We start from the raw sequence: 18,228 nt of genomic DNA on the forward strand, positions 1-18,228 counted from the left end.
AAACTCACAAGCACGAGGATTTTGAGTCCATAGTCCACAAAGGCCTGACCCTCAACAATATGGCATCCCAGAAGGCCAGGAGCAGCAGCAGAACAGGATGGCCAGACCCAAAGCGAGGAGGCCGACTTCAGTAACTGGAGAACGCTTTGGGGCCACGTTCTGTCCAGCCAGGCAGCTTTTAGCTGGAGTGCTGAGAAATAGGAGCTATGTCCCTCAGAAGAACTCCTGCAGTCAGGTGAGTCTGCTACTGAGACACCTAAGTAAAGTGATCTAAAAACGTCTGTGTTGCGTTGAACACTTGTGTCAGCATTTCAGCTGGCAGGGGTAGTCAACCTTTGGTCCTCCAGATGTCCATGGTGCAATGCTGGCAGGGACACATGGGAATTGTAGTCCAAGGACATCTGGAGGACCGCAGGTTGACTACCCCTGGAATAGGCCGTCTGCCACATGGCTTCCATCCTCCAAAAGGCCTAATCCAATTAGATTAATCTGACCGCCCTTGACCCACAGTATCCAGAAGCAGACTCCCTGCAGCCGGAGTTGGGGCTTCCCTCTGGGTGGGAACCCCAAATCAACCATTGGCAGAGGGCAGCCGGGCCTTTCGGGGATAGCCCCCCCCCCAAATAGCTGCCTTTGAAAGGGTTCTTAAATAATCCTGGAAAGAGGACCAGAGTATCCCCCCCCCCCAGGAGTCCCCTGCGGGTCGTCCGAAGGCTCCTCCTCCGCTTGGCCCTCCCGGGTGGTCTGTGCTGCAGAGTCGCCCTCGCTGGGGCGGAGCTGAGCCGGCTGGGCGGCGCTGCCTTGGGGGCTTGCAGAGAGGCCCAGCCCTTCCCGGCACCTCTTCAGGGGTCTCTGGGCGTGGGTGGGGAGGGGGCTTGGTCATGAGTTGCGGGAGGGAGAAGGTGGGGCGCCAGGGAGGCAGCGGGAGGGAAAGGCTTCGCAGGCGGGCCCTTTGGGGGCCTCTCCGCGCGCCTCTGCCGGGGGAGATCAAAGCTTCTCGCTCCTGGCCGGCTGCTCTCAGTCCGAAGGAAGGTCGCCAACTCCTGGCCGGGAAATGCCGGGAGGTCTGCGCTGGAGGGCGAAGGAGCACGGAAGCCGGGAATGCCCCCGAGGCCACCTTCCCGGAGGAGCCCGTTTTCCTCCAGGGGGACTGGCCGGTGGGGGCGGAGACGAGCTGCCATTCCGGGAGACCTCCAGGCCCGGCCGGGAGATCCTGGGAGCAAAGGCACCGCCTAGGAGGACTGAAGGTGGCCCCGCTCCCCGGGGCCCCGGGAGGCCAGTCTGCAGCTGGCCTTAATGGCTCCCGAGGAGCCCCATTGAGCCGCAGCCTCCGGCCCTGCAGGTGGGTCCGGCCTTGAGAGGGTTAAGGGGAGGGAGGGTCTGGCCAGAGCGGCTCTTCTGCTGGGCGGGGGTGGGAAGACGTCATTTCCGGCGGCCAAACCGGATGAGGGGGAGCTCCGGTCCACCAGAGGCGCCGAGGAGTCCGGACCGGGCGGGGCTTCCAGGCAAGTCCGACGCTGCGGGCGGGGTGTGTGGAGGCCCTGGGGACGGGGGGGGGGGAGACCCCTGTCTTCGCCTGGCCTGCCTCGCAGGGTGGTTGTTGGGGGCAGGTGCAGGCGAGACCACGAGCGCCCCCCCTCCCCCCGCTCCGTGGTTGGAGAAGGACGCCTCACGGCTCCTTCAGCCCCTGAAAAACGGGGCAGCAAAACGCAGCTCTTCCTGAACTCTCAGCTGGCTGGGCAGAGGCAGCCCCACCCCGAGGCCCAGTTCCCCCTCCTGCCCGGGGGTCTGGGGGGAAAGAGGGCAGGTGAGGGAGGGACACACACACACACACACACCACGCACACCCTGCCCGCAACGCAACGCAGCGGGGAGCCGCACGAGGGCCCCGCAGAGCAGGCCTGGGTTCAGGGGCGGCCAAGGGGGAGGCAGCAGAGCACAGAGCTGCCTTCTGGGCGTTGGGGGGCCTTCCCTCCGAGATGCTCTTTGCCAGGATTGGCTCCCCTTGGGAGGAGGAAGCCCTGCAGCCTTCCGGGGTCTTGTGCCCTGGAAGCCCTGCAGCCTTCCGGGGGCTGTCCTTCTTCCCTTTAACATCCTGGCTCAGGCGGGAGGCAGAGGGATTCCCTCTCAGCTACACACGAGGAAGCGTCCCTGGGCCTCCAGATGGCTGAGCCAAAGCTCAACCAAGGCCTGCCTGCCTCCCTCCCCGGATCTCGGGGGCTCCTTCTGCACAGAGGCCCCTGCCTGCCCCTCCCCCTCCCTCCGCTGGGCGCTCGGACAGAGCTCTTGGTGGACCCTTCAGTGCAGGGGAAGAGGTGCCCGGAGTGCTTAAGGGGTCTCCCGGTCCTCTTTTCCTTGGGGGGCTCCGCTTTACCTTCAGAATTAGCCCCCAGATGGATGGAACCAACCAGTCAAAAGCCTTTAAAAATCAGAAAAAATCAAAAAGATGTGAAATATTACCTAAAATCCAAAGAGGCATCCTCGAAATCAGTTGGAGATATGGCAAAATGATGTTAGATTGATTTACAACCCATAAGGAGCGTTTTAATCCTGATCCACCAGGGCAGTTGAAACATTGTGATGTTGACTGGTGTATTTTTTATTCTTGTCCCAGAGCCCTTTGTCTCTCTGCCCCCCCCCCCCCGCCCATGAGAAGCCTCTCCTCATAGCCTGGGGAATATTGGGGTCTCTTCACAGTCCCAGGTGGCCCAAGAGAAGGGAAGGAGATGGCAGAAGAGGACCCAGGAAGAACTGGGAGTGACCAGACTGCAAGCCAAGGCCCTTCTCCTGTCCTAGCTGGGAGTGGTGTGGAATTCTGGGAAAGGGCTGGGCCAGAGATGCTGCATCCAGCCACTGTGGCCTCAGATGTGCACAGCCGATGCTTCCGGCACTTCCGCTACCAGGAGGCCGAGGGGCCCCGAGAGGTTTGCAGCCGGCTCCACGGACTCTGCAACCGCTGGCTGGAGCCGGAGAGGCACACCAAGCAGCAGATCCTGGACCGGGTGATCCTGGAGCAGTTCCTGGCCCTCCAGCCCCAGGAGATGCAGGGCTGGGTGAGAGGATGCGGGCCGGAGAGCAGCTCCCAGGCGGTGGCCCTGGCCGAAGGCTTCCTCCTGAGCCAGGCGGAGGAGAGGAGGCAGGTGGACCAGGTGAGTGGCTGTTCTCCAGGTAGGTTTAATTCAAGCAAGGAGATCTGGCCTCGTCCTAAAGATCCCCTGCCAGACATTTGTCCAAGTGTTCATCATCCAAAATGGATATTTAACAGCCTACTTTACAACTATGTTACTAATCCCATCATTACAGACAGAGGAATCACTTGAATTGGGTTTTTTTGTGGTAGCCTTGGAGGTCCTGCTGCGTTTTCTCTCCTCGGGGCCACAGAAAGCCCATTTAAAGAGGAGCCTCATCCAGCCGTGCCCAGCCCCTCCCCCAAGTGCGTTTTGGAGTCCTCCTGCGAGATGGAGGCCTTGGCAGGCCGGACTCAGCTTCAGGCTCCTTTCCCAGAGCTACTCCAGAGGAGACCCATTGAGCCAGCCTGGCTGGAGGACCTCCCAGAGAGGGCAGGAGGCCTTTTTCACTGGTTGGATTCGCAGAGCCCTTTGCTGGAGAGGCTGAGCCACACGGGGGTGGAAGAGGCAAGGCTTGCTTCTAGCAGGAGAGGCAACCCCTGGGGAAAGCCCTGCAGCTGAAGCCTGAGAAGGTCTCCTCGGAAGTAAGGCAAGGGGGAGTGTTCTGGGATCCTGGAAAAGATCAAGGCTGGGATCCTCCTCAGGTGGGAAGAAGGCTGAGCATATCCGGGAAAGATGAAAACTTATCTATGGCTGGGAATCCGAGGAATGGGCCATAGATTCTCTGCCTAAATCTATTCAATGGCCCGTGTTATCTCGTTGCTGAGAGTCGGGCACGACTGAACAGCTAGCATCATCATCATCATCATCATCATCATCTAGCCAGGAAGGGTTTGGGGAGAACACAATAAAGATCAATACGGCAAGTGAGATGCGGCTGGACAGAAATTACACTGAACAAATAGATTTCGGTAAGGAGGCAGGGCTGGAACTGGACAAAAGAGATTCTAGCTAGTTCCAGGTCGGATATCCTTTCCCCATTGACATTACAAGGGCCATGTACATTACAACGGCTCCATTGCACGTATCAATTGGGCCATGCAGCTGTCAGAGCATCATTCGACTAGGGGATCCGTGAGCTACTGCATTTTGCACCAGCTGCAATTTTCATGTCAGGATCAAGGGTAGCCCTAGGTAAAGCAAGTTGCAGGAGTCCAGCCTGGAGGTGATGGTCACATGGATCACTGTGGCAAGGGCTTCCGGTGCCAGGGAGGGCACTAGTAGCTTTGTCGGTTGCAGATTGAAAAATGCCCATTGGGTTACTTTGTCTTCGGGGGCTCTATTGAGAGGGATTCGTCGAATTCCTGGTGGGATTCAAAATTGTTAAGGGCAGACTGTCTAGGCAGGGGAGAGGCGCTTCCTCCCCTGGACCCTTCTTTCCCAGCCACAGGACCTCCGACTTGGGGGGCTTGAGCTACAGACGGCTCTGTCAGAGCCACCCAGTCACAGCCTCCGGAGACTTGGCCAACTCAGCTGGGGCTGTATCGGCTGGCTGTCCATCAGCAGATAGAACTGCCTTAAGCAGTCTCCTTCAGCAGCCTCTTCTACAAGCGAATTTCTTCCCCCTTAGACATCTCACCAGGTCAGCTAATGGAGTCTGGGTGTGGGGCAGGACCCATTCCTTGGTCTCTTCCATTCCATCTCTTACCCCGCTCCCTTCTGCCTTTTCAGACGCTGGGTCTATCCCTGAAGATAGAAGGGACAATCTCTGAGGCGGAAGGAGCTCTTTCTGAGGAAGGGCAGAGAGTGCAGGCTGTGAAGGCAGAAGGTACATTCCCTGAAGAGGAAGGAGCTCGCTTGGAGCAAGGGCAGAGGGCACAGACCGTGGAGTGTGCTGAAGATGCCCTCTCCTGTGGTAAGGACTCCTCGTGCCTGGATGTGATTGGGGCACAGGAGCTTGGGGGAGGGGCTTTGGGAGGGGCTTCCCACAGATCTTAAAACTCATTATGAGAGTCCAGTCAATAGCTCCCAATAAAAGTCTTGGTGAAGAAAATCTCTTTGTTGAAAGTATAATGAACAAGGGACCTCTGAATTGTTGCTAAGACTGACAAATTGTGGGCCTGCTTTTGTATCATATCACAGACCACTCAGTCCCCCTGAGCCTCAGTCTGGGGGCAAATTACTCCCGATTCTATTCTTCCAGTGTTAATCCCCCAAAATGAAAGATGGTCAGGCCCAGCCAGAGCCTCAGGGTCAAGGAAATAACCTGTTCCCAGTCAAAAGATTCATGGCTTTTGCAGTCCACCTGAACTCTCTGTGTACTCTATGCAAGCTATTGCTGCAAACGACCTTAACTCCTATATTCATTTACACAAAAATGTATAATGACCAAAGGTAGATAAAAACACAGGGAAAAAGCTTGTCTGACATCTTCAGATTCTCCTCGAGTCTTCAGAATGTGCTCCAGTCATGTCTGGGACTAATGTGACGGTGACATTTCATGTGACATCAATTCCAGCCCCCACTTTCCTTCCCCCCAGAACAGACACTGATCTGAAATACGTTGGAAGCGGAACAAACAAGCCAACCCCCTTCTACTTCCTTTGTCTCACAAACAGGCAGAGAGGTTCCGCTGAGCTGTCGTCTGTTCCAGAATGAGGAAAGGGCTGCATCCCATCCAGGCCAGGTAGGAGGGACGAGCAGGGATAGGCTGGGCCCAGCCTCCTTTCTCTACGCCTGCATCTGTCCAAGGGGTCCGGGGGAGAGATCCTCTGAATGCCGTTCCCTTTGCCCATGCCAAGCCGGGCATCCTCTGCCTTCCCTCCCCTTGTGCCATCTCTGCCTGGTGTGCAGGGAAATCTGCTTTTCCTTTCAGCCTCCCTTCTCCTTTGAGGACGTATCCATCTCCTTCTCCGAGGCAGAATGGGCCCTGCTGGATCCGGGCCAGAGAGCTCTGCACAGGGAAGTCATGCTGGAGAACTACGAGAGCGTGGCCTTTCTGGGTAAGGACCTTTCCTAGAAGTCAAAGGGGCAAATTGCTGCCATTGTGGTGAGATATGAATCAATATATTTAAGAGAAATACACCACTTCACAGCTGGTCTTAGTTACTTGTGGAGGGGCTCCTGCTCCCTGGCAGTGCCTGTTCCTGGCATGCAGAAGGCCGCAGGTTCAATCCCCAGGATCTCCAGTTAAAAGGATCAGGTAGGTGTTGAAGGGAAAGACCCCTGCCGGAGACCCTCGAGATCCGATGGTGGACTGAGGAGGCGGGACTGACTCCAAGGGACCAGGGGTTGGATCCAGCCGAAGGCAGCTTCCTGGGTCTGCTCTTGCCCAGGGGCAACTGAGGCCAGGGTCGGAGCCATCCGCCCAGCTAGAGAAGGTGCTCTGGCCGGAGGGAAGAGAGAGGGAACCCGGAAGAAGACTGTGGAAGGGACCAGATCCTTACGACTCTGTTGCCAGCGTTTACCACGCACCCTTCCACCGTCTTGGGGGTCACCAAGGTCCACCCTGCCTGTGACTGGGAAGGGATCCTGAGAAGGACACAATCTGGGTCCCCCAGCCCCTGAGCAGCCCCCACTACAGCAGGCTCATGGGGAGAATGCACACAAGCCACGTAGACTTACATTCATGGAAAATATAAGTCATCACTAAACAGCACAGTTTCTGCAGCCCAGGAACAGAAAAACCAGGCATTACATTATTATGGCAGGGGGAATACTCCTGCTGTAGCTTAATTTTCCCTACATCAAAATATTCCTCATGTTGAAGCAGGGAAATTTCAAGGCGTATCATCTAGGTAAAGTCATCATGTCTTCCTTCTGGACTGTACCCGGATTAAACCTTTAACCTCTGAAGGCTCAGGGGGTCCAATAAGGGGTCCTGTATGGCATTTTCCAGGGGCTGTCAGCACCCTCCTAATCCCCCTCCCTTTTGGAGACATGACTGGTACTTACTGTCAACCAATGAGTACATTCTGATTCTAGAGGAAGTCTCAGATGCTGACACCTCCAAGGGAGAGCAGGTCAATGGTCACGTTAACCCCCGGGGGAACGAGGGGGGGTTGTTTCTCCAATCCATTCCCCTTATCCTGATAGGGATTGTGGGCTCTGATCTGGATCTTGGTTCCTTCCTTCCAGAAGAATTGTTATCTTTTTTTTTTACTTCATTATCTATTGTAATTGGCAATTTAATGTGATTTATTTATAGTCCTCCTTTTTCCCTGAGATTCCAGGGAGATTCCAGGGAGAAACGGCACAGGCAGAAACCAGAATTCAGCCCTTCTTGACTGCACCCTCCCTCAGGGCAGCTTCTGAGAGGCAATATTGTAAGCTGCCAGGAGCCCTCGTTAAAGGGGAAGGCAGCAGGTACAAGCAATTAGATGAGGCTCAAAGTGATTGGCCACTAAAACACCTACCTGCTCCCAGCTGTCCTTGGCCTTGGTTCCTATGAACCCACCCGATAAATAATTATCCTGCCTTTAATCAATATTCTTTAGTTACGTTTAAGACTCACCTGGGAGATTAGAGAGAAACAAATGCTGATAACTAAAAATAGCCCCTTCTTTGTGGTGTCGGAAATATTAACAGACCAGTTTGAAGTGAATGATTCTGACAAAGGTGAAGTCTTTCCCTGATTTACAAATCTTCAGAATCTTTTAGGAGGCAGAGAGGGAGTTCGCTCAGGCCCTGTGCCGTTCCTGCTCCCCCCCCCCCCACCCTCCCTCTCTTTCTGCAAAGGAGGCGAGATGTTCCAGAGAGGCTGTGGGGGGGAAGGAGAGTGGCATTGCACCCAAGGGAAGGCTGCAGAGTTCCTCAACGGAATGCCCAAAGGAAGGGGCTCAGAGTGAGCTTTCTTCCCAGTCTTGTCAAGGGAAGGGGCGAGGAATAGCCAAAGGGGATCTCTGTTTCCCTTCTGAGCAACATTTCAGATCTCGAGGCTCAGAAACTCCAGAGGAAGACCTCAGGTGTGGCGCTTGAGGGAGTGAGGGAATCTTAAATGCTAGCAGTTTTGGGAAAGGTGGAGGGGTAGTTAAGGTCAGCCAAGCTGGATGAGGCCGAAGGGCCATCAGTTCTTTCCTGATACAGCCTTTGGAACTAACCAGCCACCCCACCCCAGGCGCTAACAGGATCTCGCTCTTTATTCCAGGAGTGGAAGATCGGGGGAACGGAGAGGGTGAGGAACTCCATCAGCAAAGACCAAATAGAATTAACGTTGAAGACTTACAAGAAACCGTCAGGATCCAAGACAGGCCTAAGGCAAACACAGGTGTCCTTATGGGTGAGAAGCGAGGTGAAAGAAAATGTAATGTACCTTTTCCAAAGCACAGGATTCTGAATTCCAGTAAATGGATTCAAAGTATAAAGTACTTCAGAAATAGATCACAGCTTCCTCCACACCAAATAAAACATATTGGGAAGAAAACTTTTAAAAGCTCAGACTGTGGAAACAGATTTTGTCAAAGCAACGCTCTTCAATACCATCTGAAAACCCACACAGGGGAGAAGCCTTTTGAATGCTCAGAGTGTGGAAATAGATTCATTAACAACAGCAATCTTCAACGCCACCTGAAAACACACACAGAGGAGAAGCCTTTTGAATGCTTAGAGTGTGGAAAGAGATTCCACCATAGCAGCAGTCTTCAACAACATCTGAAAACCCACACAGGGGAGAAGCCTTTTGAATGCTCAGAGTGTGGAAAGAGATTTAGTCGGAGTGACAATCTTCAGTACCATATGAAAACCCACACAGGGGAGAAGCCTTTTGAATGCTCAGAGTGTGGAAAGAGATTCATTAGCAATAGCAATCTTCAAAACCATCTGAAAATACACACAGAGGAGAAGCCTTTTGAATGCTCGGAGTGTGGAAAGACATTCAGACAGAGGGGCCATCTTCAACGGCATCAGAGAATACACAGTGGGGAGAAGCCTTTTGAATGCTCAGAGTGTGGAAAGACATTCATTCAGATGAGCCAGCTTCAACGGCATCAGAGAAAACACACCGGGGAGAAGACTTTTGAATGCTCAGGATGTGGAAAGAGATTCTCTTGGTGCAGAAGTCTTCAGGACCATCTAAAAACCCACACAGGGGAGAAGCCTTTTGAATGCTTAGAGTGTGGAAAGAGATTCACTCGGTGCAGAAGTCTTCAGGACCATCTAAAAACCCACAGAGGGGAGAAGCCTTTTGAATGCTCAGAGTGTGGAAATAGATTCATTAGCAACAGCAATCTTCAATGCCACCTGAAAACACACACAGAGGAGAAGCCTTTTGAATGCTTAGAGTGTGGAAAGAGATTCACTCGGTGCAGAAGTCTTCAGGACCATCTAAAAACCCACAGAGGAGAGAAGCCTTTTGAATGCTCAAAGTGTGGAAAGAGATTCTCTCGGAGCAGCAGTCTTCAGTACCATCTGAAAACCCACACAGGGGAGAAGCCTTTTGAATGCTCAGAGTGTGGAAAGAGATTCTCTCGGAGCAGCATTCTCCAGTACCATCTGAAAACCCACACAGGGGAGAAGCCTTTTGAATGCTCAGAGTGTGGAAGGAGATTCACTCAAAGCAGCGGCCTTCAGTACCATATGAAAACCCACACAGGGGAGAAGCCTTTTGAATGCTCAGAGTGTGGAAGGAGATTCACTCAAAGCAGCGGTCTTCAGTACCATATGAAAACCCACACAGGGGAGAAGCCTTTTGAATGCTCAGAGTGTGGAAGGAGATTCACTCAAAGCAGCGGTCTTCAGTACCATATGAAAACCCACACAGCGGAGAAGCCTTTTGAATGCTCAGAGTGTGGAAAGAGATTCATTAAGAACAGCCATCTTCAACGCCACCTGAAAACGCACCAGGGAAGAAGCATTTTGAATGCTCAGAGTGTGGAAGGAGATTCCATCAGAGCAGCAGTCTTCAACGACATCTGAAAACCCATACAGGGGAGAAGCCTTTTGAATGCTCAGAGTGTGGAAATAAATTCAGTCGGTGCAGCAGTCTTCGGGACCCTCTGAAAACCCACACCGGGGAGAAGCCTTTTCAATGCTCAGAGTGTGGAAAGAGATTCTGTCAGAGTTATGGTCTTCAGTACCATCTGAGAACCCACACAGAGGAGAATCCTTTTAAATGCTCAGAGTGTGGAAAGAGATTCGCTAGCAGCAGCAATCTTCAACAACATCTGAAATCCCACACAGGGGAGAAGCCTTTTGAATGCTCAGAGTGTGGAAAGAGATTCACTAGCAGCAGCGATCTTCAGCACCACCTGAAAACCCACACAGGGGAGAAGCCTTTTGAATGCTCAGACTGTGGAAAGAGATTCACTAGCAGCCGCAATCTTCAGCGCCACCTGAATACCCACACAGGGGAGAAGCCTTTTGAATGCTCAGAGTGTGGAAAGAGATTCCATCAGAACGATGGTCTTCAGTACCATCTGAGAAGCCATGCAGGGGAGAAGCCTTTTGAATGCTCAGAGTGTGGAAAGAGATTTCCTCGGTGGAGCAATCTTCAGTACCATCTGAAAACCCACACCGGGGAGAAGCCTTATTAATGCACAGAGTGTGGAAAGAGATTCACTAGCAGCAGCCATCTTCAGCGCCACCGGAAAACCCACACAGGGGAGAAGCCTTTTGAATGCTCAGAGTGTGGAAAGAGATTCCGTCAGAACTATGGTCTTCAGAACCATCTGAGAAGCTACGCAGGGGAGAAGCCTTTTGAATGCTCAGAGTGTGGAAAGAGGTTCACTAGCAGCAGCCATCTTCAGCGCCACTGGAAAACCCACACAGGGGAGAAGCCTTTTGAATGCTCAGAGTGTGGAAAGAGATTCTGTCAGAACTATGGTCTTCAGTCCCATCTGAGAAGCCACACAGGGGAGAAGCCTTTTGAATGCTCAGAGTGTGGAAAGAGATTCATTCACAGCTATCTTAAGTGCCACCTGAAAACCCACACGGGAAAAGCCTATTAAATATTTGGTGCCTGGAAAAAAGGTTATTCAGAATTTCAGTCTCAGAGAACTTACACAGTGAAGAAGCCTTTTGAACGCTCACAGTGTGGAAATAGATTCTATCAGAGCAATCGTCTTCAACATTGAAAACCTATGCAGGGGAGAAGCCATATGATTGCTCAGAGTTTGGAGAGAGATTCAGCTTTGATCGCCATCTTCAGCAGAGCCTAAGGACTATAGAATCATAGAATAATAGAGTTGGTACCTCTGTACTATGCAGGACAATCACAACCCTATCGCTCATCCACTAGATCCTGCTACCCCCGTGAATCTTCACAAAATCAGCCACTCCATCAGATGGGTTTCCAGCCTGTGTTTGCAAAGATGGAGAGCCCACCACCTCCAGAGGAAGCCTGTTCCACTGAGAAACCGCTCTGAATGTCAGGAATGTCTTCCTGATTTTTAGACGGATTTCTTTTGAATTTGAATTAATTTCATCCCATTGGTTCTGGTCCGTCCCTCCAGGGCAAGAGAGAACAACTCTGCTCCATCCTCCACATGGCAGCCTTTTAAATACTTGAAGATGGTTATCAGATCCCCTCTCAGTCGTCTCCTCCCCAGGCTAAACAGATCAAGCTCCCCCTGTTTTTCCTCCTACGTCTTGGTCTCCAAAGCCCTCACCATCTTAGTTGCCCTCCTCTGGACCCCCTCCAGTTTGTCAACATCCCTCTTCAACTGCGGTGCCCAAAACTGAACACAGGACTCCATGGGAGGCCGAACCAGAGTAGAGACTAACATGGAAGAAACATTTTGGGAGCTCGTTGAGCTTGTTTGGAGGTTCTAGAAGGGGAGCGCAGCTATCGTATGCCCTTGACCGAAGAACGGTACGCTCCTTCTATCTGGGATGGTCGTCCTGTTCCACCAAGCGGCAGCTTCAGGAGGGACACACATGGAGCGTTAGGGAGGTAGGAGACACCCGCCTAGCCAGCCAGGTCAGCTGAATCTACCCTTGCGATCAATGGGGTGACAGATGTCGCAGCCAGATCGCCCTCACAAAGCAGAAGCAGATGAGATTCTGAAATTATTAAAAAACCCTTTGTTGTTGTTATGTGCAAAGTCATGTCCGACCCATCGCGACCCCATGGACAATGATCCTCCAGGCCTTCCTGTCCTCTACCATTCCCCAGAGTCCATTTAAGTTTGCACCTACTGCTTCAGGGACTCCATCCATCCACCTCATTCTCTGTCGTCCCCTTCTTCTTTTGCCCTCGATCGCTCCCAGCATTAGGCTCTTCTCCAGGAAGTCCTTCCTTCTCATGAGGTGGCCAAAGTATTTGAGTTTCATCTTCAGGATCTGGCCTTCTAAGGAGCAGTCAGGGCTGATCTCCTCTAGGACTGACCGGATTGTCCGCCTTGCAGTCCAAGAGACTCGCAAGAGTCTTCTCCAGCACCAGAGTTCAAAAGCCTCAATTCTTTGACGCTCGGCCTTCCTTATGGTCCAAGTTTCGCAGCCATACATTGCAACTGGGAATACCATAGCCTTGACTAAACGCACTTTTGTTGGCAGGGTGATGTCTCTGCTTTTTAGGATGCTGTCTAGATTTGCCATAGCTTTCCTCCCCAGGAGCAAGCGTCTTTTAATTTCTTTGCTGCAGTCCCTATCTGCAGTGATCTTGGAGCCCAGGAAAATAAAATCTTTCACTATCTCCATTTCTTTCCTATCTATTTGCCAGGAATTGAGAGGGCCGGATGCCATGATCTTTGTTTTCTTGATGTTGTGTTTCAAGCCAACTTTTGCACTCTCCTCCTTCACCCGCATCAACAGGCTCTTTAGTTCCTCTTCACTTTCTGCCATTAGAGTGGTATCATCTGCATATCTGAGGTTGTTGATATTTCTCCCTGCAATCTTGATCCATATTTGTGACTCCTCTAATCCCGCCTTTCTCATGATGTGCTGCGCATACAAGTTAAATAGGCAAGGCGACAGTATACAGCCTTGCCAAACTCCTTTCTCAATTTTGAACGAATCAGTGATTCCATGTTCAATTCTCACTGTTGCTTCTTGACCTGCATATACATTTCTCAAGAGACAAATAAGATGCTCTGGTATTCCCATTTCTTTAAGAACTTGCCACAATTTGTTGTGCTCCACACAATCAAAGGCTTTAGCATAGTCAATGAAGCAGAAGTAGATGTTCTTCTGGAACTCCCTAGCTTTCTCCATGATCCAGCATATGTTGGCAATTTGATCTCTAGTTCCTCTACCTCTTCGAAATCCTGCCTGTACTTCTGGAAGTTCTCGGTCCACATATTGCTGGAGCCTAGCTTGTAGGATTTTGAGCATAACTTTGCTAGCATGAGAAATGAGTGCAATAGTGCGGTAGTTTGAACATTCTTTGGCATTGCCCTTCTTTGGGATTGGAATGTAAACTGACCTTTTCCAGTCCTGTGGCCATTGTTGAGTTTTCCAAATTTGCTGGCATATTGAGTGTAGCACTTTTATTGCATCATCCTTTAAGATTTTGAATAGTTCATCTGGAATGCTGTTACCACCACTAGCTTTATTGTTGCTCAGACTTCCTAAGGCCCATTTGACTTCACATTCCAGGATGTCTGGCTCCAGGTCAGTAACTACTCCATTGTGGTCATCAGGGATGTTAAGCTCGCTCTTGTATAGTTCTTCTGTATAATTTTGCCACCTTTGTTTAAACTCTTCTGCTTCTGTGAGGTCCCTACCATTTTGGTCCCTTATCATACCCATCTTTGCATGAAACGTTCTCTTCATATCTCCAATTTTCTTGAAAAGATCTCTGGTCCTCCCCATTCTATTGTTTTCTTCTATTTGTTTGTACTGTTCATTTAAGAAGGCATTCTTATCTCTTCTAGCTTTTCTCTGGAATTCTGCATTCAATTGGGTGTATCTTTCTCTTTCTCCCTTGCCTTTCACTTCCCTTCTCTCCTTAGCTATTTGTAAAGCTTCCTCAGACAGCCATTTTGATTTCTTGCATTTCTTTTTCTTTGGGATGGTTTTAGTTGCTACCTCTTGTACAATGTCACGAACCTCCGTCCATAGTTCTTCAGGTACTCTGTCTATCAGATCTAATTCCTTAAATCTATTTGTCACCTCTACTGTATATTTGTCGGGGATATGATTTAGTTCATACCTGAGTGGCCTAGTGCTTTTCCCTACTTTCTTCAATTTAAGCCTAAATTTTGCCATAAGAAGCTCATGATCTGAACCACAATCAGCTCCTGGTCTTGTTTTTATTGACTGTATAGAACTTTTCCATCTTTGGCTGCAGAGCACATAGTCAATCTGATTTCTGTGTTGACCGTCTGGTGATGTCCATGTGTAGAATCGTCTCTTGGGTTGTTGGAAAAGAGTGTTTGCTGTGACCATTGTATTCTCTTGACAAAATTCTACCAGCCTGTGCCCTGCTTCATTTTGTGCTCCAAGGCCAAACTTGCCTGTTATCCCAGTTATCTTTTGGCTTCCTACTCTAGCATTCCAATCCTCCATGATGATAAGCACATCATTTTTTGGCGTTGCTTCTAGAAGGTGTTGTAGGGCTTCATAGAACTGATCAACTTCATCCTCTTCAGCAGCAGTGGTTGGGGCGTAGACCTGGATCACTGTGATGTTGAATGGTTTGCCTTGGATTCGAACTGAGATCATTCTGTCATTTTGGGGATTGTATCCCAAGACTGCTTTTCCTACTCTCTTATTGATTATGAAGGCTACTCCATTTCTTCTGCGAGATTCTTGTCCACAGTAGTATACCTGATGGTCATCTGAATTAAATTCACCCATTCCTGTCCATTTTAGTTCACTGATTCCTAAAATGTCGATGTTCAGTCTTGTCATTTCTTGTTTGACCACGTCCAGCTTGCCTTGATTCATGGATCTGACGTTCCAGGTTCCTATGGAATAAAAATCTTCACAGCATCGGACTGTCTTTTCGCCACCAGTTACTTTCACAACTGAGCGTCCTTTTGGCTTTGGCCCAGCCGCTTCATTCATTCTGGCGCTACTCGTACTAGCCGTCTGCTCATCCCCAGTAGCATATTGGCCACCTTCCGACCTGAGGGGCTCATCTTCCGGCGTCATATCGTTTTGACTTTTGGAACTGTCCATAGAGTTTTCATGGCAAAGATACTGGAGTGGTTTACCCTTTCCTTCTCCAGTGGATCACCTTTTGTCAGAGCTCTCAGCTATGACCTGTCCGTCTTGGGTGGCCCTGCACGGTATAGCTCATAGCTTCACTGAACTACGAGAGCCCCCTTGCCACAACAAGGCAGCGATCCTTGAAGGGGGTAAAACCCCCTAGCATCCCATAAATCACTGGGCCCCAAGCTTTTTATCACCGGGGACCGGTCAACGCTTGACAATATTACTGAGAAAATTTAAAATGGATCAAATGTTACTCTTTTTGATTAAGAATCTCTATAGCAATAACGTTTGTCAAATATACAATAGATGGGAAATTCACGGCAGAAATACCCATAAATTTTGGAGTTAAGCAAGTTAAGCTGGTCACTTTAAAGAAGTAAATGGACACCCCCCTCTTGTAAGGAAAAGGCCAACGCCATTACTGCTATATGTGGATGATACAGTAATCTTATCAAGAACACGAGTGGGCCTGCTTCGATATTTATGAACCTTTATTGGTTACTGTCTTGAAAATAAGCTCATAATAAACTATGATAAAAGTAAGATTTTAGTTTTTGCTAAAACCCGCTATAGGTACCACTGGCAAGTGAGGGGGAAACAAATACAACAGGCAAACCACTTCAAATATTTAGGGACTATTCTAAGCTTTAATAGTAAACGGGTAAACCATAGAGAAAAAGTCTTGAAAGCCATTAAGGGACAAATAGCATTGCCAGTAAAGTTCTTCCACCAGAAGGGAAACAAAAATATCCTAGCTGCTCTAAGAATGTATAAAGCCAAAATCATTCCACAATTTTTATACAGAGTTCCTATATGGATTGTTGCATTCAACAGCAAGTTAGAAAGCCAACAATCGTTTTTTAGAAAACGGTTGAATGTACCAAATTGTGTGGCAAATGTCACACTTCAGCAGAGCTTGGCTAACAAACTCTTGAAACTAGAGCCCGGGTAAACATATTTAGATACTGGGTCAAAATACACTTTCATGCAGCACCAAACTCCTTCAATCTCCTAGGCTACCCCTTTTTTTTGGAGGCTGCAAATAAGAAGATCCTAGGGGAACTGCAGGGCATTGGACTGGTTGTGTCTTCATGGGCTGTGGTGTAAAGGTCAAGGTATCCCCTGTGCAAGCACCGGGTCATGTCCGGGACCCTTGGGGTGACGCCCTCTAGCGTTTTCATGGCAGACTCAATACAGGGTAGCCTTGCCAGTGCCTTCCCCAGTCATTACCGTTTACCCCCAAGAGCTTTCCGACTGCATGTCTGCTGCCTTACCAGTCTGGCCACAAGAGGCTGTGGTGTACCTGACACTTTATATCACCTATTGATGGGGTGCCCTAGATTTCTCCAGTTGCAAAAATCACTAGGTAAATACTGGAGAAAACAGAAATGTCCTCGTGTAGACGAGAAGGACACCATGCATGAAATTCTGGGTGAAAGTGATCCGGAGATGGTCTGAGAAGTAGCCAAGGTATTGTTAACAATACAAAGGTTGAATTGCTTAGATCTGAACCCAGTACCTGCTAAGAGCGGACCTCTGTGAGCCCACTGTGGACCGCGGATCGCGATATGGCCACGTAACATTTGCGTGTTGCTGGGGATTGTGAATGTCGTTTGGTTGCGCTGTTTGGCTGTACCATTTTACCTTTTTAAAATAATTGTTATGCCAATAAAGGTCCTCTGAGAGCTCGTTGTGTGGAAGGAGCATTATTTTAGAGCATTAGAGAGCCCAGACGGAGGGAAATCCTTTTGAAGGGCCAGCGTAGAGATGGTAGAGATAGAAGGGCCAGCATGGAACTCTTCGGCAGCGTCTAAGAACACACAGAGAGACGGAGAAACTATGGAACTGCTTAGTGCATGAAGAGAGTTTTCCTCTTATTTCACTCTTTCTGAAAGACAACAGACTCCAGAAAGCATTCCTCCTCTATAAACTCTTGCAGAATGTTTGCATCTCCCCAGAAAATAAACCCTAACTAGGAAGAAATGGTAAAAGTTCTTGGCTGGCGGAAGGAACTTCAGCCACATTTGAAGCCCTCCAATCGATCTCACAGGAAGAAATTGCAGATGAGCTGTGTAATTACAGATGTGGAATCCCGGAGGAGTCCCCACAAGGGAGGAACCTCCTAAATAATCCGTTGGTGGCAAGAGCTTGAGGCACAGACCAGATTTCCATGTCCTTCGGAGAATCCATAGAAGGGAGAAACATCCGTGTAGAAGAAGATCTGCTTTTTGAATGCCCTGCTTTTCCCCACCAGATGGGACCTCAAAGCAGCTTAGATGCACCTTTTCCTTCCTCTCCCACAACAGACACCATGTAAGGTGGGGGCGGGTGCTGAGGGAGCTCCAAGAGAACTGTTCTGCAAGAACAGCTCTAAGAGAACTGTGACTAGCCTAAGATCACCCAGTTGTCTGAACGTCGAGCTGTGGGGAATGAACCCCAAGTCCCCAGAAGAGAGTTCACTGCTCTAAACCCGTGTGCCACACCCACTCTACAGCTGAGGGTCTTCAAAAGCCAAGTGTTGGAGGTTCAGAAAAGCTCAGAAAGTAACTACACAAACTACACTGCCGTGGAGAGCAAGCCACGGGGGGGGGGCTTCCCCTGACCCCTTGGCCCCCTTTCAAAGGCTATTTTTATAATGGGCTTTGATGCTAGTCAAAGTATATAACACAGGTAACTCTAATGCTCCAAACTCACAAGCACGAGGATTTTGAGTCCATAGTCCACAAAGGCCTGACCCTCAACAATATGGCATCCCAGAAGGCCAGGAGCAGCAGCAGAACAGGATGGCCAGACCCAAAGCGAGGAGGTCGACTTCAGTAACCGGAGAAATGGGGACACGTTCTGTCCAGCCAGGCAGCTTTTAGCTGGAGTGCAGAGTCGCCCTCGCTGGGGCGGAGCTCAGCCGGCCGGGCGGCGCTGCCTCGGGGGCTTGCAGAGAGGCCCAGCCCTTCCCGGCACCCCTTCGGGGGTCTCTGGGCGTGGGTGGGGAGGGGTCTTGGTCATGAGTTGCGGGAGGGAGAAGGTGGGGCGCCAGGGAGGCAGCGGGAGGGAAAGGCTTCGCAGGCGG

General features: G+C 50.4%; 2 protein-coding genes across 2 annotated transcripts in view; both read left to right on the forward strand.

The window, feature by feature from the left end:
* The window catches only part of LOC143833830 (uncharacterized), a 59,501-nt gene that overhangs the window by 28,225 nt on the left and 13,048 nt on the right, over nt 1-18,228 (forward strand). The window contains 2 exon segments of the mRNA XM_077330054.1: nt 8,655-9,923; nt 9,926-11,009. Coding sequence (XP_077186169.1) covers nt 8,655-9,923; nt 9,926-11,009 — 2,353 coding nt within the window.
* Nucleotides 1,460-5,742, forward strand: LOC143834121 (zinc finger and SCAN domain-containing protein 22-like). The gene is made up of 3 exons (XM_077330722.1): nt 1,460-3,149; nt 4,800-4,983; nt 5,609-5,742. The coding sequence occupies exons 1-3, from the start codon at nt 2,727-2,729 to the stop codon at nt 5,623-5,625; spliced, it is 624 nt and encodes a 207-aa protein (XP_077186837.1). The 5' UTR covers nt 1,460-2,726; the 3' UTR covers nt 5,626-5,742.

Source organism: Paroedura picta, chromosome 3, assembly GCF_049243985.1.
Source record: "Paroedura picta isolate Pp20150507F chromosome 3, Ppicta_v3.0, whole genome shotgun sequence".
NCBI classification, from domain to species: Eukaryota; Metazoa; Chordata; class Lepidosauria; order Squamata; family Gekkonidae; genus Paroedura; species Paroedura picta.